General features: G+C 38.6%; 1 protein-coding gene across 1 annotated transcript in view; it reads left to right on the forward strand.

The window, feature by feature from the left end:
• The window catches only part of RIT2 (Ras like without CAAX 2), a 231,579-nt gene that overhangs the window by 41,080 nt on the left and 164,281 nt on the right, over positions 1-26,218 (forward strand). The window contains exon 2 of the mRNA XM_086629326.1: positions 19,498-19,554. Within this exon, the coding sequence (XP_086485452.1) occupies positions 19,498-19,554 (57 nt within the window). The remainder of the gene's footprint in view (positions 1-19,497; positions 19,555-26,218) is intronic.

Consider the following 26,218-nt stretch of genomic DNA (forward strand, 5'->3'; position numbering starts at 1 on the left):
ACTTAGATCCTCTGAACCAGGAACAGACAGAAATGCATAAAGCACATTGTACAATGCGTTGGACTTGGATAGATACTTGCTTTAAAATGGTGTTTAGCGTTACGGAAGTAATGACTTGAATGTTGTAGAACAGACTTTAATCCGTATCTTTTTTGCTTACTTCATTTTGATCTCCTCCTTTTATTTTCCAGTTATAAATACTTGCCATTGAGCCAAAGACTTTGCTGACTAAAACACTGATGACAAATGAGTCATTTTGCCACATCTAAATCACTGCAAGTACCTTCAAAAAAGACCGGATTCTCCTCTTTTCTGGTAACAGAGCTGACTCATTTCTGAATCAGCATAGCACAGTGTCATCACACCATTGTGACATGGAGTACTTGAGTACCATTTTTCACTGAGACCCTGAGAGTCCTCCCAAACCCTTTTTAGCATACATGAAGAAACATTTCCAGTTGTTATATCACAAAGCTGCATGTTGCTTTGTGGTTTAGGTAGTCATAAGTTTATCAAGGTCTTGAAAAAGTTTCTCTGCTCTTTCCTAGTCAGTTCTAAAATCCTTATGTTCAGGGAACTCAGTTACGATGCCACTGCACCATCAAGTCAAAATTCAGTGCTATAATTACTACAGGGATCAGGAAAACATAAATCCCGGTCCTGTGATAGAGCAGATGAAGTACAGCTTCTAACCCTGGTGGAAAATTGTTTTTGTTAAGGGCATCTGATTATGGAACAACTTTCTAAAGTAATTATGAAAATCCGGAAGTGGCTAAATATATCCATGTCTTTTATGGCCTGAATAAGAAGATCTTTTTGGTTTTAAGGATTTTTTAAGAGCTCAAAGAACTGTTTTACTCATCAGTCCCATCCCAATAGATCGTGTTCAAAATTATTCTTCAGAAATCCTGAAAAGAATTTTGCCTTTAATATGAGGGAAGTTTTTGAGTCTCCTATAAGTCCACTCTGTGGTGTTTGTTTGCTTGTTTGGGAGGCAGTGGAGGAGTTTTGGGGTTTTTTTCTTGTTTGGTTTGTTTTACCTGCTGTGGTTTGCATAGAAAGGTCTAATGTCACCAAATATGGCTTCTGTCACCCATCAAGCTAAGGTGATACATAGCACCATAAACCTCAGAGACAGCTAGGTTCACACCAGAATGAACGACAAATGCATCAAGGGCAGAAAGTGCATTATGAAATGCATGAAAGTAATTTTACCCCAGAAGGATGAAAGACTGAGACTCAGCTAAATCTAGGGGTCTAAGTATTCTGAAGCTCATTCCTGGGTCATGAGCAGTCCCCGTCCAGCTGAAGGAAAAAACATTATAAACTCTTTCCTTGTTTCTAGTGTCAATAGCTTTGACATTTCTTATTCACACTAAGGGTACAAACCAGAATAGGCTAATGTAGATTTTCTCTGTGAAAATACGATCAGCCCTCTAGAACTTTTGTATGTGCTTTGTAGCTTTCTGACCTTTCCAGCATCATACTAATGCTATCAAATCACCTGTTTTAGTGCCCGAAGTGCTGCCTTTCACCCCCAAACATGTCTGGCAACTATGCCTGCTGTCAATAAATCATCGTGATGTGGCGCGTACATGTGTCAAGCAATATGAATGCACTTTGGCAGGTGTAAACTTTCAGTTGGGTTTGTACTGTGAGAGCAGGAAGAGGATGAGAAGATATGTAGCTATTTTATTTTATCGTCCTAGTACTTTCTAGTCTCTTCTTCTCCATTGTATTAGTAACTCATATTTGTTGTGTAAGATGTTCAACCTCACTCCTTCCGCCGCCTTTCATCCAGATAACATTGCCACATAATGTGAAAGAATTTGTTAAGTCTGTTATTAAAAAATTAATGGTTTTACTAACTTGATTTTAGATGAACAGTTAAGGAATGCATTTGCAGTCAGATTTTATGCAGTAATCCTGTAAATGTCACAGATCTCTGTCTATATTATTGTTGCCTTGTTTTTTGAGCAAGTGTGGAAATTGAGGCAAAAAAGGTACTGATGATAGAATCATAGATTCATAGAATGGTTTGAATTTGAAGGGACCTCCAAGATCATGCTAGTTCCAACTCCCCTGCCATGGGCAGGGACACTTCCACTAGATCAGGTTACTCAAAGCCTCATCCAGCCTGGCCTTAAACACTTCCACGGATGGAGTAGACACAACTTCCCAGGGAAACCAGATCCAGTGTCTCACCACCCTCAGAGGGCACTTCCTCTCTTCCTTGTATCTAATTTAAATCTCCCTCTTTCAGTTTAAATCCATTATCTCTTGTCCTATCACTACACATCCTTGTAAAAAGCCCATCACCAGCTTTATTGTAGGCCTCTTTTTGGTACTGGAAGGCTGGTAAAGAGTGTTCGCAGAACCTTCTCTTCTCCAAGCTGAACAACCTCAACTTTCTCAGCCTGTCTTCATAGGAGAGGGGATACAGCCCTAGCTCCATTTTTGTGGCCCTCCTCTGGACTCACCCTAACAGCTCCATGTTTTTCTGTTGGAAGCCCCAGAACTGGATGCAATACTGCAGGTGGGGTGTCACAAGAGCAGAGCAGAGGGGCAGAATCCCTCCCTCGACCTCCTGCCCACACTGCTTTGGATGCAGTCCAGGATACGGTTTGCCAGCTCATGTTGAGCTTCTCCTCAACCAGCACTCCCAAGTCCTTCTCCTCCATGCTCTCAATCCATTCTCCACCCAGCTTGTATTTGTGCTTGGGTTTGCCCCGACCCACGTACAGGACTTTGCACTTGGCCTTGTTGAACTTCATTAGGTTCACACAGGCCAACCTCTCCAGACTGTCAAGGCCTCTGAATGGCATCCCTTCCCTTCAGTGTGTCGATCACACCACACAGTTTGGTGTCAGCAAGCTTGCTGAGGGTGCACTCAATCCCACTGTCCATGTCACTAACAAAGATGTTAAACATCACTGGCCTCATACTAATTCCTAAGCAATGTCACTCATCACTCACTGGTCTCTACTTGAATATCGAGCCTTTGACTGCAACTATCTGAGTGCCACCATCCAGCCAATTCCTTATCCACCGAGTGGTCCATCCATCAAATTAATTTCTCTCTAATTTGGAGACAAGTATGTCTTGTGGGACAGTGTCAAGTGCTCTGAACAAGTCCAGGTAGATGATGACATTTGCGCTTCTCTTATCCACCAAAGCTGTAATCCTGTTGTAGAAGGTCACCAAATTTGTCAGGTATGCTTTCCTCTAGTGAAGCCATGTTGATTGTCACCAGACACCTCCTTTTTTTTCCATGTGTCTTAACATGCTTACCAGGAGGATCTGCTCCATGATCTTGCCAGGCACAGAGGTGAGACTGACTGGCCTGTAGTTCCCTGTGTCTTTTTTTTTCCTTTTTTTTTATAAATAGGGGTATATTTCCCCTTTTCCAGTTGGTGGGAACTTCACCAGACTGCCACGGTTTCTCAAATGTGATGGATAGTGGCTTAGCAACTTCATCTGTCAGTTCCCTCATGATCCATGGATGCATCTCATCAGGTCCCATGGAGTTGTGCACCTTCAGGTTTCTTAGATGGTCTCGAACCTGATTCTCCTAGAGTGGGGAGTTCTTCATTTTCCCAGTCCCTGTCTTTGCCTTCTGCAACTTGGGCAGTCCAGTCGAGGCTTGCCAGTGAAGACAGAGACAAAAAAGTCTTGAGTACCTCAGCCTTCTCCATATCCCAGGTAACTAGGTCTCTTGTTTCGTTCTGGAGGAGGTCTACATTTTCCTTAGTCTTTCTTTTATCACTGATATACTTAAGGAAACTTTTCTTGTTGCTCTTGATGTCCCTGGTGAGATTTAATTCTATCAGGGCTTTAGCTTTTCTAACCTGTTCCCTGAATGTTCAGAAAATTTCTCTGTATTCCTCCCAGATTTCCTGTCCTTGCTTCCACCGTCTGCAGGCTTCCTTTTTGTGCTTGTTCATTCATGTAGGCCTCTTGGTGTTTTTGCCAATTTCCTCTTTGCTGGGATGCACTGCTTCTGAGCTTGGAGAAGGTGATCCTGAATATCAGCCAGCTTTCTTGGTCCCCTCTTCCTTCCAGGGCTGTACTGTACTGCAGAGTACAGTTCCCATTGTACTCTACCAAGCAGATCTCTGAAGAGTCCAAAGTCTGCTCTCCTGAAATCCGGGTTGGTGAGCTTGACGACCACCTTCTTGCTGCCTTAAGGATCTTGAACTCCACTATTTCATGGTCACTACAGCCAAGGCTGCCTTCAAGCTTCACATTCCTTACCAGTCCCTCCTTGTTGTTGAGAACGAGGTCCGATATATCATGTCTTCTTGTTGGTTGCTCTGTCACTTGGAGAAGGAATTTACCATCAATGTACTCCAGATACCTCCTGGATTGCGTATGCCCTACTATGTTGTCCCTCCAATAGATATTTGGGTAATGGAAGTCCTCTGTGAGGACCAGGGCTCTTGAAAGTGAAGCTGCTCCTATCTGTCTGTAGAAGATCTCATGCATTTGGTCTTCCTGGTCAGATGGCCTGTATCAGACCCTCACTGTAATGTCACCTGTCTCTTTATCAAAGGAAAAAAGATGCAATAGCACAGCCAAAAGCTAGGAATACCTCTCACCAGATTCACGGGATCACATAAGTAATTTTCCATAGTTTTACTCTGATTATTATTTTTTTGTAAAGTAAAAGTAACAGAAAGCTAGGGCCAGTACTGTTTTCTGAAATAATTCATATTTCCTGTTGTTTTGTCTCCAAATTACATGTTGTTTTCTAGATCTAGAAGTTCTCTTCTTCCCAATTGTCTCGAGCATCTGAAGCCTTTAGGTGTTTAGTTCCTGTATTCCTTTCCTTCTCCTTAAAATATTAAAATCAATGTTTAGAACTGAAGGATGTCTATGCCTGGGTGTTTAAAATTTGTAGATGTCAGATCCTAACAGCTGAATATTTATGGCCTCTCTGATGTCTTGCCTCCAATCAGTAACGAGAATCCTCTGTGAAACACATATTAGCTGTCATCAGGAAGAGTCTGGTGTCTCACAGGGATTAGAAACGCAACACTCAAGGGTGGGAGCCTCTTAAAGTCAACACACAAAACCTTCAGCCCTTAGAATTTGCCAGTGCAAACCGATAGCTTTTCTTTTGCGTGCTTTTAATGATGCTGCAGCTGAAATGTGTATTTCGAAACTGTAAGAGCATTGAATAAGAGTGATAACCTAGGAACTGATTTCGAATGGAAAAAGATTGTCCCTGAACTGGAGTCTTATTTCAACAATTTATTTTCAATATTGTTACCTTCGCGATTTCATTTTCCCTGCGTAAAGATGTTCTAAGTGGTACTTGTAGCAAAACAGTACTGCCTCTTCCCCATCTAGAAGACCTTGTTGCCCTCAGTTCCAGGATTTCTCAAGTGAATTGCTTTTTGGGTAACAGCTCATAATTATCAGGCTTTCTGATGTGTGTGTATGGAGGGGAATAAACAACTGAAGAGACTCACCCTTCCCTAATCTTATGGAAATTCTTCTAATACAGTAGGAAAGTCATTAAGAACTCATGTTGATAAGTGATAATGTGTCAGATTTGACTTCATTGTGAAGTGTTGCCTAATTAGCTGAAAGAGAAACAACTCTGAAATCTGACAAGGAAAATATGTTCGGTTCAAAGTCACGCTGGTAGTGAAGAACAGTTTTCAATTCATACAATGCAGATTATGTGATACTTAGCTCCACTGAGACAAATAACTGCTAAGATAAATATAAATTTAAATATATAAGTAGGAAATAAATCGTTGAGGAGAGCATTCTGAGAATAATCAAATGTCTTCAATGAATTTGAAATTTATTGGTATTTAGAAATGTCACAATGTCAGTTTTCTGTCTTTAGATCAATCTTTGAAAATGCTTCCACCTTTCTATTGTATTTCCTTTAAATACGATTGAACACCATTATCACTGGAAAATTGTGTGGATATGAAAAGAATGGATCAGAGAATTTCAGAGCAAAATATAATTTTTATTTTTATTTACATTTTAAATTTAAACAGAAATCCAACATATAAACTACTCTAGTAAACAGAGATTTTGAAAAACATCATGAAAGAGATGACAAATTATCCATAAATAAGGATAATAAATAAATAGAAGGCTGAGTTACTCAATGACTTTTTGTCTCAGTCTTCACTGATAAAGCCTCTTGTCTTACCGCCCAAGCTGTGGAAAGAACTAGCAGGGACTGTGAGGATGAACCACTGCCCACTGTACTTGAAGAGCAGGTTCGAGAACATCTGAGGAACTTGAAGGTGCACAAGTCCATGAGACCTGATGAGATCCATCCGCGGGTCCTGAAGGAACTGGTGGATGAAGTTGCCAAGCCACTGGCCATTGTATTTGAGAAGTCGTGCCAGTCTGGCAAGGTCCCCGCTGACTGGAAGAGAGGGAACATAACCCCCATTTTTAAAAAGGGGAACAAGGAGGACCCGGGCAACTACAGGCCAGTCAGTCTCACCTCTGTGCCTGGCAAGGTCATGGAGCAGATTCTCCTGGGAACCATGCTAAGGCACATGGAGAGCAAGGAGGTGGTGGGTGACAGCCAACATGGCTTCACCAAAGGCAGATCGTGCCTGACCAACTTGGTGGCCTTTTATGATGGGGTGACAGCATCGGTGGACAAGGGTCGACCAACAGATATCATCTACCTGGACTTGTGCAAAGCTTTTGACACAAAAGCTGGGTGGTGAATGGATCGAGAGCAGCCCTGAGGAGAAGGACTTGGGAGTATGGTGGACGAGAAGCTCAATATGAGCCGGCAATGTGCTCTTGCAGCCCAGAAGGTCAACCGCATCCTGGGCTGTATCAAGAGGAGCGTGGCCAGCAGGTCGAGAGAGGTGATTCTCCGCCTCTACTCTGCCCTTATGAGACCTCACCTGGAGTACTGCGTCCAGTTCTGGAGCCCCCAACATAAGAAGGACATGGACCAGTTGGAGAGGGTCCAGAGGAGAGATGGATGATAAGAGGGCTGGAGCACCTTTCCTATGAGGACAGGCTGAAAGAGTTGGGGCTGTTCAGCCTGGAGAAGAGGAGGCTCCGGGGTGACCTTATAGCGGTCTTCCAGTACCTCAAGGGGGCCTACAGGAAAGATGGGGAGAGGCTGTTCAGGAGGGCCTGTTGTGATAGGACAAGGGGTAATGGTTTTAAAATAGAGGGAGGTAGATTCAGATGGATATTAGGAAAAAATTTTTACCATGAGAGTTGTAGAACACTGGAACAGGTTGCCCAGAGAGGTGGTGGATGCTCCATCCCTGGAGACATTCAAGGCCAGGTTGGACGAGGCCCTGAGCAACCTGATCTAGTTGGAGATATCCGTGTTTCTTGCAGGGGGGTTGGACTAGATGACCTTTGAAGGTCCCTTCCAGCCCTAACCATTCTATGATTCTATGATTCTATGATTCTATAAATCATATAATTTATAATATAAGTGTAACCATAGGTCATATGCTATAAAATATTTAACAATAAAATTAATAAATCGTTTCTGTACTGTGAATAATTTTGATACCATCAACCCCAAACAGTAAATTTATCATTATTTGGTTTAGTTTGCTCTCCTGAATTTCATCCAAATTCATTTTCTCTCTATGCAGTATTTTCATTACAATGAAAGTTCCTTCAGCAGCAGGAAACAAGTTCATTTAATCATCAACATCTTTGAAAAGCAGATTGGAATTTTTGAGAGAGATGCAGGTTATTATTCGGATCAGCAAGGACAGATATGCACCTATACCTTGCTAAGTTAAAGGGAATTGGGTGCCAACAATATCTGTGAATCTGGATGTTATCCTCTATAAGATTTTAATTGATATATTGGAAATCCTGGCACTGGTAAGAAAAAAGTAAATAAAAGCTAGGCTGTGTTTTAATCCTGAATTAAGATTTCTGTGAGGGGTTAAATGGAAGAGTTGTGTCTTTCTCTTTGATGTGTCATCAATTTCTAGACCACAAGTTTGAAGTATTTAAAAGTTGGTACCGCATTACAGAACAACTATGCTCCTTCTCACAAGAAAATGCAGCTGCTGCCACTGTCAATTCATCGCTGCTTGACATATTGGATATAATTTCACATGGAAGGTATCACAGGAGCTAACACTAGTTTGTGTTAGGAAACCTGCAAACAGTGTCAATTTACTGCTACCTGAAACAGCAGTAAAGCACGTCAGAGCACCTCAAGTTATTATACGCGGAACATGTCAGCGGCTAAAAAAAGGGAGAGAATTAAATGTGGTTGCTGAGAGGTTTCTTCCCATGGAATGAAGTGACTTTATCCTTCCTTGAAAGTCTTTTTTCACTGCGAGCTAATCATACTTTAAACTGATAGCTGCAAGGCAGGGCCCACTTGTACAAGACCTACCCTGTATTTTTTCTCGTTTGCTGTACTTCCTTCGTAAAATCAGGAGATTTATCCATTGACTTTAATTGAAACGTGTTTATTTGTAATGGTTCAAGATTGGCTCATTGTTCTCCTGAATAATATGTGAAAATTGGGTCTTTCTAGCTTTATTCAATGTATTCTGTTTTAAAATCACATATACTGGAGTCTAGCTTAAAACCTTTTTGTGTCATTACATTTTGGATTGCTCACTAATGGAAGGCTCAAGTTGCTGTAGGATTTTCTAGCTGAAGTAGAAGACACATTAAGTTTTCTCACCGACTTTAACGTGATGGAAGAAACACCAGTGGGAAAATGTGCTAATAGCAGCATTTGCCAGAAGTAATTTCTGTTTATTAAGGTGTCTTGTCAAGTTGCATAAGCTAAGCAGGATAGAGAATGGTCAGTGTTTTTGTGGGAGACCTTTCTGGTAGGGGTCAGGGACATACTACGGAGGAAATTGTCTGTTAGTGGTAGCAATCTACCTTGTCATTATCATTAATTTGTATCACATTATGCTGATGTCTCTTCTACAAGGAATAAATACAAGTCTCATCTGCTTCCCTGTTTCCTTAAACACTGAACAGAATTTTTATTGTGAATTTCAGAATGCAGTGCATTCTATATTGCCTTCCTATATTGCACCAGGAACTGAGTCTGAATGTAGATATTAACGTTAGTCAGAAGTTTTTAGTACAATCATTTTTCACTAGAATTTGCTGATTCAGAAGACATGGAACTTTCTGCAGTGAGAGCACTTTTGCAGAAGGTTTCTGGAAGGTTTCTCAAGTCCAGGATGAATTTTTGCACGATTTCTCTTTTAGTCCTTCAGTCCCTGCTGGAAACTATAAAAGTACCTAGTATATGTCTGTGTTCTATTAATCGTACTCGAAGAGAAATAGTTAGAACCCATGTCTTTTTATCTACTGTTCGTGAGAAAGAGCAACTTGAGATCTGCGCTGAGATTAGTTAATTTTATTATTCATTCAAGATGTGTCCTCAGAATAAAGTTTTTCTTTCTAGTTTTTCCTTCTGAGGGAATGATGTTCCTCATCAGCTTCCTAATTCTTTGCTTTTAATTCTCTTATGCTGAAGTCCTGGGTAGTGGGCTTCCCTGTTTCTGTTCTTTCTGTCTGAGTAACTTAAGTTTTTTTTCTGTTTAAAACTATGTGTTCTTGGGTTTTGTGTGTTTGGGTTTCATTTTAATAATACAGATTTAGTTTTTAAAGAATTTTGGCTTTTAAGACTCTGCCTTACTGATGCTTACTACTCTTTTCTTTAGACTTCAGCTTTGACAGGTGAATAAAACATCTATCAATTTAGCAAAAAACAGCCTAAAAAGCAGTGCTGTATCAGCATCCTAGAATATGCCGTAGATTGTTGTACTGTGAGATTCTGTATTTTTATAGTATGCCAGGATGAATTTAACACAGAGAAATAAAATTTAGCTTGCACTTATTCACAGCCAATGCTCAATGAATAATACATTGTAATACCTAAAAAATTAATAATTGCAGCTCACAGACTTAGAAACATTCCTTCCTGAAATGGAGTGGTAGAGCTCTTATCCTATTTTTTACAGGGTCCAACAATGTAAAAATGACTGTACTGGGTCAGAACAAAGGTACCTTTAGGCTGCTATGTTATCAGGAAATCCAGCCTATAGTGGATGTTTTGGGAAGAATAAATGAACAAAACAAAATGTATTAAAATTTCTCCTCCGTCAGTATGAAGACAATAATGTCTTATCATGGGTGAGATCTCTGAGTTTATTAGAAGCAGTTTTTTAAAAATCCATTTTTTTTAACCCAGCAATACACTTTGCCATTTAGCATGTCATGGGAGAATCATGCAGTTAACCATACTCGATGTGAAAAAAAAAAATTATTGCTAGATAATGTTACCTTGCATGGTGGTAGAATAAATAATCATTCTCTATTTACCTCCCCTATACCTTCAATTTTTTAAAAAACTCTTTAATAACCTGCATTAGACATCACTTCTTCTCATTAATGTTTTTGACTAAAATAGACATTTCTGAAGGTGCTCATCATATACCTTCTGGTAGACATAACCTTCAGACACTATATATGTTCAGTTCTTAGATCTAACACAACACATACCTCAACTCAACAACGGTAAAATGGATAAGCCCATTAATTTCAGTGTGAGGCAGGTCATTCACACAGTCTTCCAGGTAAGGGTTTTGGTCTCCATCTAATCAAGTTTACTACATGTCATCATAGAAGACTGCTGGTTTGAATGAGATCTTCTCTCCACTGACATCAAAGCTCCTCTCTCACCTTCGGACATTGTAGCTGTTGTTTGATGATTTGTTTCACAGTGATGTGAAGCACACGAATGCAACAGCATTATTTCACCATTCTGACTCCTTTGTTTGGTTCAGGTGAATACTGCTGTTGGTTATGTATTCTAAAACATGCTGTGGTCCAAGTGTAGCACTATTGTGGTTCAGCCAGATGGCAGCTAAATCACACGAGGTTTTTCACTCACTCCTCCCCCTCGATGAGATGGGGAGGAGAAAATACAACAGAAAGGCTGAGGGTTGAGACAAGAACATAGGGATCACCCACTGCCCATGGTCCCGGGCAAAACAGACTTGGGACAAACAATTTAATTTGTTAATGGTTCATTCAGAGAAGATAACAAGAAACAAAGCAGATCTCAAAAAAAAACCAACTTTCCCTCACCCCTCCTTTCTTTCTGACTCTACTTCCTTCTCAGTCATGAAAAGGGACAGGGAATGGGGGGGTTGCAGGTCAGTTCATCACAGGTTGTTTCTGCTGCTCATTGTTTCTGCCACTCCTTTCTTAATGGAGGAGGACTCCTCACACTCTTTTCCCTGCTCCAGTGGATCCCTTCCTTACGGAACAGTCCACAGACATCTCTAACGTGAGTCTTTCCTGCAGGATGCAATCCTTACCCATCAGATTGCTCCAGCGCGGGCTCTTACCACAGAGTCGCACCTTCTTGGGGAGCTGCCACCTTCTCCAGCGTGGGAGCCCTCATTTGGGCTCCTTTGTCTCCACCTAAAGTATGGCATTCGCAGAGGCACTGACTGGCTCAGCCCCAGCCTGAGAGGATGGGGGGTCTCGCCTGGCAGAGGCCATTCAGACTCCTTTGGAACAGGGGGAAGCGTTTTGCAGCTACTGAACTGGGTCAATTTCCATAACAGCTCTGGTGCTACCAAACCTCCATCACGTTAACCCAGCACAAGCACGCATAGGTAAAATAAACACAAATAAAACAGAGGAAATACACTATATACTCAAATCACATAGTCCTTTGTGACCTGGAAAGCTGTCGTCTGATAGAGATGTTTGCTGTTTCGTAAGGTTTCTTGGTAAGAGGATGGAAAAAGATAACAGTGCAGCTCCTCAGAAATGCAACACATTTTGCTCAAAACAGCAAAGGCTGCAGATGGGCTGGCTTTGACTGCATGAATTGTATGTGAAGCTGAGCCAGATCTTGGTTTTTTATTTTTCCTACACAACTATATCATAAACATAGGGTCATTGAAGTTACCCCTGGTTATTACAAAGCAATTTTTTCCATGTGGAAACTTCTCCCTGGGCTGTATTAAACATGTGAGATCAAAGCACGTAGTACTTAGGAAAGTAAACATACATTTCTGTCACTGACATTAGTTGAAGACCTGATTATAGATGCCATATATATTAAATATTATAAATAAATCAACTTTTTCACTACCTGAAATTAAGCATACAGGGGAAAATTCTCCAAAAGAACCTTCTGTGTCACTGATTCAAGGTAATCCTTTCACTTAGGAAGCAACTTACAAAAAATTGGTTTCTTGCGTCTGCCATGCACGTTTGGATTCTGTTTCAGAAAATTCCTCATCTGGTGGTTACAGATATTTTGAATTTGTAGCCTAAATTTGTTGACTGCTAGCATCTGAAATTTGTTTCACAGCAAAATTTCCCTTTAGCTTTAATAGCTTTTCTTTCTCTGATTGTTTTTTCCCTTGATTTACTAAACTTGCAGAAACTGAACATAGATGAAATCTTCCTCAGACTGCATTTAGAGTTTTTCTAACTTTTTTTCCTAATATATTCTAGCATTATAGATGTCTCTAGACATTCAACATTCATTAACTATGAGTGTTAACGCAATTCAGAGAGGTGAATAAGATTTTGGAAAAACTTGCTCTCTTAACCTCTTGCTGTTCATCAGGTATATGTTTGCAAATTGTTTTTACAAAGTCTATTCGATAAGATTCAATGGGCAGAAGAATAATTGCAAATGCCTTTTTACTTGACAATCTTAATATTCAGGAATGAAGTCCCAAATTTATGAAGATATTTGTCATTTTTCCAAACCAATGAAACAGAAGTCAACATTCCAATTTTTATGCATGAACATTTGAAAAGCTCACACATTTCAGAAGATGATGCCTGGGGTCTTGTGGGTTTTAAACCGTCAGAAAGACCACAACTATTCAAACTATCCAGTATTTTACAGATAAAATAGTAGTAATAAAATGCTCGTCTAGTTGCTGAAGTAGTCTAACTTTATTATTAAAACATTTTTACGTATTTAGTTATCTACACACACCTAATCAAAATAATAAAATCAGGTATGTTCAACATGTCCTATCATGTTTTCAGAAAGTTATTTAATTTTACAGACTGATAGAGGCAAAGATTTCTCTTAAACTTCTAGTGTATTTATCACTTTTTTTGTTCTGTGAAAAAGTCTCTTCCTATGGTTGAATACCTTGTTAATATGATTTACTGATCATTTTTTAGATTCTGTAGCTTTTTCGCCACCTTCTCTATGCTGATAATGCCTGTATGACTTCTTCTTTTCTCATGAATTTCATGAACTAACCTACAAGTCCACTGATTTTACCATATTAGATTATTTTTAGGACCGTCTTCTAGGTTGGTATCTTCAAAACCTCAATGCTTATAAAAACAGAAATTAAACTAAAGTGAATCAACCATGTGGAGCCACAGATCTCTGAGTTGCAACTGCTGTGGACATTTGTTAAGACTATTTAATGTGTAGAATTTTGTGATGAGGTAAGATTCTTTTGGAAATGAATTAATACATGATCATACACAGCACCAAGGAGAGTAAGAATATGTAGAACTTCTTGGGTGAATAAGAGAGATAGGAAGCGGAGGATGAGATATTCATATCAGTGATACTGTTACCATAAAATATTGTGCAGGTTCACAACATGCTCTTCTACTTTGAAAAACAGGTATATGACTACTTTCCAAGTTGTTGGTACAAGTGAAATTTAGAACAAATTAGAAGGACAGCAGGATTCTACGCTGTCTGCCTTCACAACTGCATGAGTATTGAAGTACATTTTCTGTTGGCCTGTGGGCCCACAAAAGCACATGTATTTTAAAAGTTGATATCTTCTTTACATGAAATTTAATACTGCTGCACTGATCAAAAGGATGCTTTAGAATAAATAATGTAACCTCAGCCTTTTTCTAAGTATAGCATTTCCTACTGAGAGTTCAACAATATTCTGTTAGGAAGAGAGTAGGAATTATGTTGAAAGCAACAGACAAGACTAAGTTTATTATTCATAGAAAACATGTATATTTAAGTGCCAGTATAGGTACCGTATTCCTTTATAGATAGTTAATGAACATTGGATAAGCATAATTGGAAACTACTAAAAACTCGTTGCAGGATCTGAACCCCTTTTTATTTTAAAAACACAGGAGAACTTTAAAGTTGCATAGTTACTCATGCATATCAGGCTTACATTTATTCAACTGAGGCAATCTACACTTTCTTAGCCACAGATGGATATAAAGAAGATACTATTTATCTGAAACAATGATCCTTTTACTTTTTGTAGTTGCCATGTGATGTACATGTCCCATTTAAATGAAATGATCTTCATAGTGTTATAAATATTCATTAAAATTTTTCAGGCAATTTGCAATTCAAAATGTTTCACTATATCTTCTATGGACTAAAAGTTGTTTTTTTGTGTGTGGGGTTTTTTTTTTACCATTTTAAAACTCACTCTGCTTTTCCATGTATATGTATTTATTCAAATATAAGTCTTACCCATCTATTCTGTTTTAATATGCTGCTTTAAAGCCACGTTTTGATATAGTGCTTTGTGTATGGCATAAATTAAAGTTAAAAGTCCCTAATTTATAGATTTGTTAAAATTAGAGCAATATTATTTGGATTTCTTAAGGAAAATGGTCATATTGATATCTGATGATGTTTTGGATTTGTCATTGTGACAGTTAATTTATATGGAAAAAAGGATAATGGAGAAGGAAAAAGGGAGGGACGAAGGAGAAAAGGAGCATGGAGTACCCATAAAATTTTTGCATTAGTTTTCAAAATTAATTCTCTCTGAAAATTACTTTGACGCTGATGTTAATAGTGAAGAAGTCAGTGTGTTCCAGCTGAGGCAGCTGTCACGCTGGGGAGTCCAAAGAAAGTTTGTGATAAGCAGGTCTAATTCCTGAGGCTTCAGTTGAGTTTTGTGGTTTCATGCCAGTGGTGACTGAGCCTTCTTTTGCTCTAGGAAGCATTCCACCAACTTCCAACCATCATTCAGAATAAGTTTCTGTGTCCAGAAGCCAAGACTGGAATATCTGGTAAATCTGAACACAACTGTCTTTGTATATCAGACCTGATGGTTTGAGACTTCTTTGTCCTCCATCCTCAGTTTGCTGTTTGAAGCCAAAAGATAATCACTCCTTTTCCTTAGGGGAAGTGGCCTCTTATGCCTACTCTGAAGATGCTTGCTGCACTAATATTCAGTACTGTTTAACAAAAACCATTAATTCTTATTTTAGAGAACACATAGAGGAAGACAAGCTGCAATTCCCACCTCTTATACCCGTTTCCCTTTTTTACATTGTAATACAGTGATTAAAAACACCAGACAATGCACCTCAATTCATTCTGAGAAAACAAAACCATGTAGCCTGATTCCAGGAGAGTGTGCTACTCCCCATGCAAGAGGTGACAAGCACTAAAGAGGCCAAGAGGTTCCTTACCCTGGCGACCAGGAGGAGCCCTTGACAAAAGGGCTGTCAGGGAAGTGGCTGTAAGACAAAATGCCTATAAAACGAAACTTTTATTCACCATTTCCCTAGTCAGCTGACTGTAAGATGTCTTCATTTTATTATATAGAGTACTTCTGTAAAAACCTTTCTCAAATTCTGTACCTTTCCAGATTCACTTTATATATAACTAAACCAGCTCATGTAGAGCTCTGGATCGAGACTGGGATCAGACATATACAAATCAGTATCATTGCACTTGACATTGCAAGACACAAATTCCTCCTCAGATCTGCCTCTAAAGCACTGTGTGCAGCCTTGGTTCTTGTGAAAGTTTTGATGATGTATATTCACACACACACACAGTGATGTTGCAGATATAAATTTTACACATCTGTCCTGATTTTGGCTGGAACAGAGTTAGTTTTCTTTTCAGTATTTAGAATAGTGTTGTGTTCTGGATTTACTGTGGGATTTGTTATGACAAGAATGTTGATAACACACTGATGTTTATAGTTGGTGCTGATCCATCAAGGACTTTTCAGCTTCTCACATTTTGCCAGTGTGCAGGTGCACAATGCGCTGGTGGGGAGCAAGGCTGAGACAAAGGGTCCACAACTCCTAGCTTATGACTTAAGTTTAGATTTAGGATTGAAGCTTAAATTAGCCAATGGAATGTTCACAGAATCATAGAATGGTTAGGGTTGGAAGGGACCTCAAAGATCATCTAGTTCCAACCCCCCTGCCATGGGCAGAGACACCCTCCACTACACCAGATTGCCCAAAGCCTCATCCAACCTGGCCTTGAACACTTCCAGGGATGGGGCATCCACAGCTTCTCTGGGCAACCTGTTCCAGTGCCTCACCACCCTCAATGTAAAAAATTTCTTCCTTATATCCAATCTAAATCTCCCCTCTTTCACTTTAAAGCCATTGCCCCTTATCCTATCACTACACATCCTTGTAAAAAATCCCTCCCCAGCTTTCCTGTAGGCCCCCTTTAAGTACTAGAAGGCTACAACAAGATCACCCCGGCGCCTTCTCTTCTCCAGGCTGAACAGCCCCAACTCTCTCAGCCTGTCTTCATAGCAGAGGTGCTCCAGCCCTCTGATCATCTTCGTGGCCCTCCTCTGGACTCGGTCCAGTAGCTTCATGTCCTTCTTGTGTTGGGGACTCCAGAGCTGAACGCAGCACTGCAGGTGGGGTCTCACAAGAGCTGAGTAGAGGGGCAGAATCATTTCCCTCGACCTGCTGGCCACACTGCTTTTGATGCAGCCCAGGATATGGTTGGCTTTCTGGGCTGCCAGCACACATTGCTGGCTCACGTTGAGCTTCTCATCCACCAGCACTCCCAAGTCCTTTTCCTCAGGTCTGCTCTCCATACATTCTCCGTCCAGCCAGTACTTGTGCATGGGATTGCCCCGACCCATGTACAGGACCTTGCACTTGGCCTTGTTGAGCTTCATGAGGTTCTCACAGGACCACCTCTCCAGCCTGTCAAGGTCCCTCTGGATAGCATCCCTTCCTTCCAGTGTGTTCACAACACCACACAACTTGGCGCCATCTGCAGACTAGATTCCACTGTCCATGTCTCCAACAAAGATGTTAAATAGCACCGGCCCCAGTACTGACCCCTGATGAACACCACTTGTCACTGGCCTCCACGTGGACATTGAACTGTTGACCACAACTCTTTGAGTGTGACCATCCAGCCAATTCCTTATCCACCGAGTGGTCCATCCATCAAAACCATGTCTTTCCAGTTTGGAAAGTTTGCTGTAGCCTCATCATAGAAGGTCACCAAATTAGTCAGGCAGCATTTGCCCTTAGTGAAGCCATGTTGGCTGTCACCAATCACCTCCTTGTTTTCTATATGCCTTAGCATAGTTGCCAGGAGGATCTGCTTCATGATCTTGCCAGGCACAGAGGTGAGACTGACTGGCCTGTAGTTCCCTGGGTCTTCTTTTTTCCCCTTTTTAAAGATGGGGGCTATGTTTCCCCTTTTCCAGTCATTGGGAACTTCACCAGATTGCCAGGACCTCTGAAATATGATGGATAGCGGCTTAGCAACTTCATCCGCCAGTTCCCTCAGGAGCCGCGAATGCACCTCATCAGGTCCCATGGACTTGTTCACCTTCAGGTTCTTTAGATGGTCTCAAACCTGATCTTCTCCTGCAGTGGGCGGTTCTACATTCTCACAGTCCCTGCCTTTGCCTTGTGTAATTTTAATTTAATTTTATTTCAGTTATTAAATTGTTCTCATCTCAACCCACGAGTTTTATTCCTGTTTCCTCTTTGATTCTATTCTCCATCCCTTGGCGGTGGAGGAGTGTGAGCAAGTGGCTGCATGGTGTTTAGTTGTCAGCTGGGTTAAACCATGAAAACTGATCCAGTGGCTAAAATTTTGTATGTTACGGTTGAAAGCCAATATGATGCTTCCAAATGGTTTCGGTCCTCTTAGATTCTGTAGATTTAATTAGGATATAAAAGATGTATTGATTTGGGACTGTCTCAGGGGAGAGGAAAAATGTTTACCATGAGTTCTGGATATCCTCCGAGAATTTCTGTTCCGGTTGTAACAACAGACTTTGTGATGCAGCTATAGCTCTGAAAGGAAACAGAATGAGATCAAATACAGAGTAGTTCGCTTCTCAAGAAAAAGCTTGGCAAGAAAAAGCAGCAGGTAGTGAAACAAATTGAATTGATTTGTGGTACAGTTCATCAGAAAGCTCAAAAAGTGTAGATATAAAAGCATCTCCGCTAGCTGCCTCTGTTTCTCACAGCAAACTAGGGAGACCACATTAGACATCAATTTATTCTTCATAAGCTTCTCACAGTTATCAGATGGAGGTGCCTAAAAATCTGCCATGATTAAAAAAACAGGTGTTCTGGAAATGAAAGTTCCAAACATACACCATACTTAAATATAATGCATCTGACAACAGATAATATAGAAGACATGAGTGTCACTGCACATAGATTTATTCTCCAATAATATGTATAGACTTAATGAGCTTTTTTAACACAGTTACCCTCTCTGAATTACTATGAATTTATTATGCTGCTCCTTAACATTTGTATTTGTCTATACTAAAGACGCAATAATTTATTAACATGATAATAAATGTTTAATACTTCTTGTCTGTATAATTTCGTAAAACTGTCTCCTTAACCTTCTGATTCTTGAAAATATAAGGAGGACAAATATTAAATTAAAACAATGCTGCTTTAAAAATGTGTGTATTTATACATAGAATTTTTAAAAAGTCGCATTTCTTGTTCCTAACCTCTGTTGTTGAAGGTAACTGAGATATTGAAGATGTAAGACAGAATCTCATGTCTGGTTTAACGTGTTGTGACTGATAGTTATAATTCAGGTAGTGTTTTTTTCCTTAAACAAATGGTGACATAACAAGTATAGCGGAATTTTAATGTAAGCATTAAAAAAACATGAAAATTAAAATAATGAAATTGGCTTAAAAATCAAGCAGTATTTTTTAAAAAAATCTTTTAGGGTTAGTTGTTTTTTTTCCTTCCTTCCTTTTTGAAGGTCTTTTCTTCACAATGATTAGTATTAGGTAGATTTCTTTACTTTTCAAATTAGCCAAGATTCAAACACCTGAGGAAAGACATAAAAGATAACATAACTTCGCATGTTCTTCTAACAACTGATGATATTATTGTGACCATTTAATACTCTAACATATTTTCATGGTTATTCAAAGTCTATGAACATTAGATGTCATGTTGGAAACTCATGGTTAGACAGGATGGGATTCCAGGTTAGACAGTGGAATTACACTTCTGGAGTGCCACCTATTCCAAATGATGCAAAACAATTTTCCTGAAGATTAATCTGATTTTCCTAAAATTTCTGAAAGTAGATAGTATTCAGCCATAAACTAGTCTGTTCAGAAGAAACGAAGGTAGTTAACAAGCTTTCATCTACTGCATCAGGTTTTGGATGAGTGAATTCTCTGCATGTTCTTTTCCCTGTTGTCATTTAAAGACAGTAATACAACTCTTTTTTCTTCACTCTATCTTTCTTCTCTCCAGCAATGACAATGCAGTTCATAAGCCATCGCTTCCCTGACTATCATGATCCAACTATAGGTGAGTAAAGATTATTCTCTCTTCATCCCTTTCAATTTCTGCCTGTTCAAGATTGCCATACAGTAAGAAGTTTCTTCTAAATAGCACTTAAATAGAAATAAGATCTGTAAACTTTAGATTAAACCTTAATTTTGTGATGACAAATACATTATGTCATGGTCATACCATAGTTATTTCTTCCTGAAATGCTTTGTCCATAATCTTTCAACAACGGATTTGTGGCTTTGTGCTCTATAACTATTAACAGCTGTGCAATTATAATCACAGAAACAAAAATCTTACGAGATAGAACACAATCTTTCAAAATACTAAAATAATGTAAAATACTCCAGTTTGGAGTTTGTTTTGAAAGTTCTTTTTTGTTTTAGTACTGTTTTCCACTTTTAAACTCTGAGTTGACCTTCTTTAGAAAAATCGAGTGCCTACTGAATTTAACATACTAGAGTTGTGCTCTGGGATCACACACTCTGCTAACTCCATTGAGTTATTTCTTTATAAACTTAAGTAATCAAAAATATTCACATGTATCTGCAATACACTGAAGTCATGATTTTTAGATGCTGGCCATTGCATGACTGCAGGGCTGGAGTGCAATGGGACAGTGAGGTGAAAGAGAGATCCAGAATTAATTCTGGTTAACTGAACTGAGTTTCTATTTCTAAAACAGTTAATTCAAAAAGGCAGTGACAAAAAACCTGTGTCTCATTAAAATGTTCCAAATGTTTTTCCTCATTCTAAGTTGTGTACGAATTTGGGAGATATTTACGGGGTATAAACCCAAGCAATTTAATGCCTTGAACAGCTCTGAATTCCTGTTGTTGTATTGGATAACATCTATTCAAATCCTGCTGGACACCCACTTGACATCAAGTTGAGCATAAGCCAGCAATGTGTCCTTGCAATAAAGGCGGCTCATGGAGTCCTGAGCTGCAATAGGAATGTTAACAGTAGGTTGAGGGAGATGATCCTTCCCTCTACTCAATACTGTTGAGGTCCCATCTGGAGTTCCATGACTGATTCTGCGCTCCCCAGTATGGGAGAGCATTGGCATAGGTTGCCCAGAGAATTTGTGGAGTCTGCATCCATAGAGATAGTAAAAACTGTATAGACATAGTCCTGGGCAGCCTGTTCCGGGTAGCCCTGCTAGAGCATGGGTTTGAACCACGTGACCTCCAGAGGTCTCTGACAACCTCAACCATTTCATGATTCTATGATATCAAGAATTGTTGTCAAAAGATTAGTTTTTATTCTTGCTGTTGAACACCTTTTGAGCCTACTATAATTACTAATATAAATGAATGCAGAAAAAAAATCTAAGTCACATCGAGGTAGAAATCAGCAGATCTGAATGTTCATTCATTTAAGGCAAGCTTTATTAGTGAGTTTTACTTATAAAAAGCTACTGCATTTAAAGGGACTATCCATGTGTGATATTTAGTTATACCTTAAAGAAGGTGGCAGAATCTAGGCCTGATAAGTGAGAGACACTAAAAATACTAAGACTTACAAAGGTTGCTTTGAAAAAAGAAAATAGAAAAGAAAAAAAAAAGGGGGCGGTTCAAACCACCTCAGCCAAAATAACATTTTTTTAATCATCTTTAAAATTTTGAAATAACTCAAATCTAGGTTTAACCTCTATAAAATTACTGCATGGCTAAGTAGAGCAGTTAATGGTACCATTTCCTTTAATTTGTTATTTCTATAGTATTCCACATTTCCTGGATATTAACTCCAGGTAAATTGTGGTATTTTAATGATGAAAAAAAAAGATGTATAAGCTCTTCTTGCCACTAGCAATTTTATAACCATTAAAAAAATTACAAAATAAAAATTAGATGTATCAACTCTAAAGAAGGCAAAACTACTGTGGAATTGTTACAAAGTCCTTTTTAGTACTCAGCAAAAAATAATCATTAGATCTAATTGGAAAAGAGGCACATTAGTAGTTACTGACACCATTAAGTTATGTACATACATCCATCTTTATTATTAACTATCCACCTGCCATCTGTATTTATCCATATATTGTATCTCATCGTAATCGTAACTTATTGGTCTCCAGACACTACCACGTTATGAATAATAGATAATCATAAAGAGAAAGAAAGCTTATGATGCATTGTAAGTACATACTGCAGGAATGCCTAGAGGACCTAATCAGTGTGAAGGTCTCCTTGAGTAAAAGACAGCTTCTACTCAGTAAAGCTAACACTCTAAACAGAAGAAGAGAAAGGGAGATAGAGAACAGAGAAATATTGAATTCAAACTCACACTGCTAGCTAGAGGCAGAAGTGGAGGTATAACTCTGAGTTTTATCTGTTCAGCACTTCTGTCTCAGAACATGCTGAGGACATCCTAAGAAAGGCTTATTTCTATTGCTGCTCTAAACTCTGTACTAAACGGCAGAGGATAGTCTTGGGCTAAGTACATGTGTTTCTTCTTAGGTAAATTTGTGGTATGAGCTCTCAAAATTGGGCATAAAAGCAAAAAGCAAATAGAAGACATCATTTGTTATCTGACCTGTAATAACAAACAAGTACATTTTAAAATCTCAGTACGCTTAAAAAAATTTTACTCTTGAGATTAATTTTACTACTTTTGAGCCCCTGGTCTCAAATTAATGAATTCATCTCTTGTTTTTTTTGTGTACATCCTCTGGTAGGCATATTTTAATTATTTTCCATTAGTCTAAAAAAATATTAGGTGAAGCAGAATGAGTATATCCAGGGCCAAGACTATGCTGACGTCAGGAGTTGCTAGAGAAGTTGTCCCTTGATGGTAACAAGGAGCTAGCCACAAACAGATGCTTTGTGTCTACAGAGAAGTTATCACGTTGGGGCAGAACAGCGATCTCTTTAGTCAGAGTATTTTTCTCACAGTAAAACAGCAGCAAGTTAAAAAACATGCCACATACGAAAATGCACCTTCAGTCCGGCAGAGTGGCAAAGCAGAAAATTGAACATAGCTTTTCAGTTGTGTCTGAGATCACTGATCCATCTGGATATCAGAACATTGCCTTTCTTTTGCGTCATACATTTTAGGCTACTTTGATTCCTCAGCAATTTGTATCCTGCTTATGGAACTTGTGAGCTATCCTAAACTTCTCTGGGCATACTGGTCTCAGATTTTAGTGTACTTCTTTGGAAATAATGCATTCTGCCTACCTGTGGTTTTATTTGTCTTTGGGCGTTTAAAGGAACAACAGTTTCCATAGATGTCACTAAGAGGGTGATATTCTCTGGAAATAGCAAAAAAACGTTTTATAATATTTTTGAATTATAATCCTCGGATTTTCAGTATCAACCAACCTGCTGAGTCTACTATTCTCTAGTTGAGTTTTAAGAGAAGGTCTATAGTTTCTTTTGCTTTACATGGACATAAGAATCTAATAAGTACCTACATGTTTTTCCTAATATTCTTGCACTAGTAATTCTATTCTCTGCATTTTCTGTGGTGTGAAATTATGGCAGCAGTGACCATGGTACTTCACTCTTTAAATTTAGCCATGATTTAAGTAGGTAGTGCTGACAGCGTTGATACTGTACTTCCTTGCATTTGATGGGACTTTTTCTAGGAGCTGTTCTAATAGAAAAGGAGGGGTGGAGGAGTATAAAATGGAGTGACATTTCCAATAACTTCTCTGTATTTTAATTCCCAGAAGTCCATAACTTTCAGTTTTCAGCAAAGACTTCAACAGCTCCTGGGGCTACTAAATGTTCATAATAACTTTGTCCATTTTAACTTTTCATTGTCCACTTTAAGTGTTGACATGAAAGCAGAATAAGAATTTCAGCTGTTATTTTTTAATTTCTGTGGATTCTTGTGAAATATATTTGCATCTAGGTAAAGAAGATAGAGGACAACAAACCATTCCCAAAGCACGTGAGCATAGGACTGATATAATCTGGTTTATTTTCTACTTGAAAAGCAGAACCAAACCACATTGAGTCCAAACAAAGGATCCACGAAACCGTCTTGTAAGTTCAGTTAGGAACACACACAAAACCTTGAACAAGGAATCTACAATAGTTTGTGCTTTGACTTAAAAATAAATGGCTGCTAATGGCTTTTCATATTTTGTTTCATAAAAGCCCAAATTTTTTCAATTCTAATAAATGTTCTGAAGATTTATTCTTTTGATATAAAGAAGATATTTCATGTTATCATCTATTCCTTGCTCCATAGAAGCATATCATAGAATCATAGAATCATAGAATGGTTAGGGCTGGAAGGGACCTTCAAAGGTCATCTAGTCCAACCCCCCTGCAAGGAACACGGATATCTCCAACTAGATCAGGTTGCTCAGGGCCTCGTCCAACCTGGCCTTGAATGTCTCCAGGGATGGAGCATCCACCACCTCTCTGGGCAACCTGTTCCAGTGTTCTACCACTCTCATGGTAAAATATCCATGGGCAATTGACTTTTGGAGATTTTTAGCAGATTTTTTTTTCTCCTTATTTTATTTTTAGTTTATATTTCATTGATAAGATGGTGAGCCTTAAAAAGCGTCTAAAAATGGTGAAAATTGTTTATTGTTACTGACCAGAGAATACAGAGTTCTTTCATTTCAATATGCTGCCAAATGTTCTTCCTCTTTCCACTTCAGCTTACCTCCAAAACCACAAGAGTTTATCCTGAACATTGTGCAGTAATAATTGTGTATCTTTAAAAATCCAGAGGCATTATTTGTCTCTTTTTTTGTGACAGTCCCTAGGAGCATGGATTTTATCATTCCTTTTCATTGTAGTTTGACATTACGTTACCGATGCATTAGAGTTTTCTTTTTCTACAGTGACTTACATCTCACTCACATGTTAAACTATATTTCCCTATAGTAGAAATATACAATTTGAATATAAGGAATATAAAATTTGAATATATAACAAATATACAATTGAATATATAATTTGAATATATAACGAATATACAATTGAATATACAATTTGAATATAACAGTGGTGTGTACTTACAATATTTTTTTCTGTTATCCACTGACACTTTTGAAATTTTGCAAGGAATCTTGATCACAGAAAGCTACTGCTACTGTAAGATGATGCAGAATTTTTGTTAAAAGAGTATTCCTGTTGCTACATTACGTGATACTTATATATCACACAGATTTGTATGCCATATATACATTTATTACAAGTGTGCTAATTCTGATCTTAAAGAGCTATGCAAATAGATTTAGAATTATTTACATGCTTTTCTTTCTGTGTTTATAAATTATAGAAGGAGTACCTATACTTTTAAAGAATTTGCTGGATGTTGTGACGGATTTTTTACCAGGGCGTGTAGTGATAGGACAAGGGGCAATGGATTTAAACTGAAAGAGGGCAGATTTAGGTTAGATATACGAAAGAAATTCTTTACATTGAGGGTGGTGAGGTACTGGAACAGGTTGCCCAGAGAAGTTGTGGATGCCCCATCCCTGGAGGTGTTCAAGGCCAGGTTGGATGAGGCTTTGAGCAACCTGGTGTTGTGGAGGGTTTCCCTGCCCATGGCAGGGGAGTTGGAACCAGATGATCTTTGAGGTCCCTTCCAATCCTAACCATTCTATGATTCTATGATTCTATGATAGTCCAACATTTTTTTAAGTCCAAGACTTTTTTAGAGACTAGTATGGATTTGTTTGAAGGAAGAGCTGCTTTGTGTTCTGTTTGGTTTTGTTGTTGTGGTGGTGGTGTTTTTTTGTCATTTTTTTTCTTTTATGGGAGTTGTTTGTTTGTTTGTTTGTTTAATAAGTGGCGCATTTTTTTTTTCCTAGAGGAATTTATTCAAAGAAGTCCCCTGTATAGTGTGAATCAGACATGGGATGTCAAAATAAATGATCATAATAAATGCTCCTTTCTGATGTATGAGACCATCTTTTATTTTAGCTGATTGTCTTAGTTTGGAAAAGCTGATAAGATCTCGAGAAATACAAACTGCAGACATCATATACAAATATAAATAAATTGTGCGTATGCATAAATACAAAAATAGATATGTCAGTATTTGTTTAAAATATAGTGTAAACATTGATTAAAAAGTTAAATGCTACTTGAAGTGCTAATTTTAATGCTGTCACTCTGAATTTAATGCCACTTCAAGATAAAGCAGGAATAATGACTGTATTTTAGGCTTGTTACAAGTATTGCAGTTCAGAATTTTGAGACAGAAGCATATTATTTTTGCAAGTAATTGGGGAGGGGAAGGACAGAATTATTTTTAGTATCAGACTGTATATGGGCAAAATTTCAGAAGTTAGCACTTCATGAAAATGAAATTATTTCAGCTCACATTTAATATTTAATTGTAGTCAACAATGGGAACAATTTCCAAGTAGCAGTGGATGTGATCATTTTCTGGAACAAATGGATAAGAGCAATTTACACTCTGTACAGTCTTTGGCAATATCACAGAGAGTTAATGCAAGTAGAGTGGCAGGAAAGGAAGCATGACATAGTGTAGCAAACTGGACAGCCTCCAAGATGCTCATTAGCCATGTGACTAATCTTAAAATGAATACATAATGCAAACGAGATGTGAAAGCAGCTTCCTGTTTTGGTGAGATATCACCGCATGAGATTGTGTCAAATGAGCAGTTGAGGGCATTAAGGCTGTGTCAATGTCAAACTTTAATTGAAATGGGTGTGGGATGGGAGGCACTTTAGCATTAAGC

This window comes from Tauraco erythrolophus, chromosome Z, assembly GCF_009769465.1.
Source record: "Tauraco erythrolophus isolate bTauEry1 chromosome Z, bTauEry1.pri, whole genome shotgun sequence".
In the NCBI taxonomy this organism is placed as follows: domain Eukaryota; kingdom Metazoa; phylum Chordata; class Aves; order Musophagiformes; family Musophagidae; genus Tauraco; species Tauraco erythrolophus.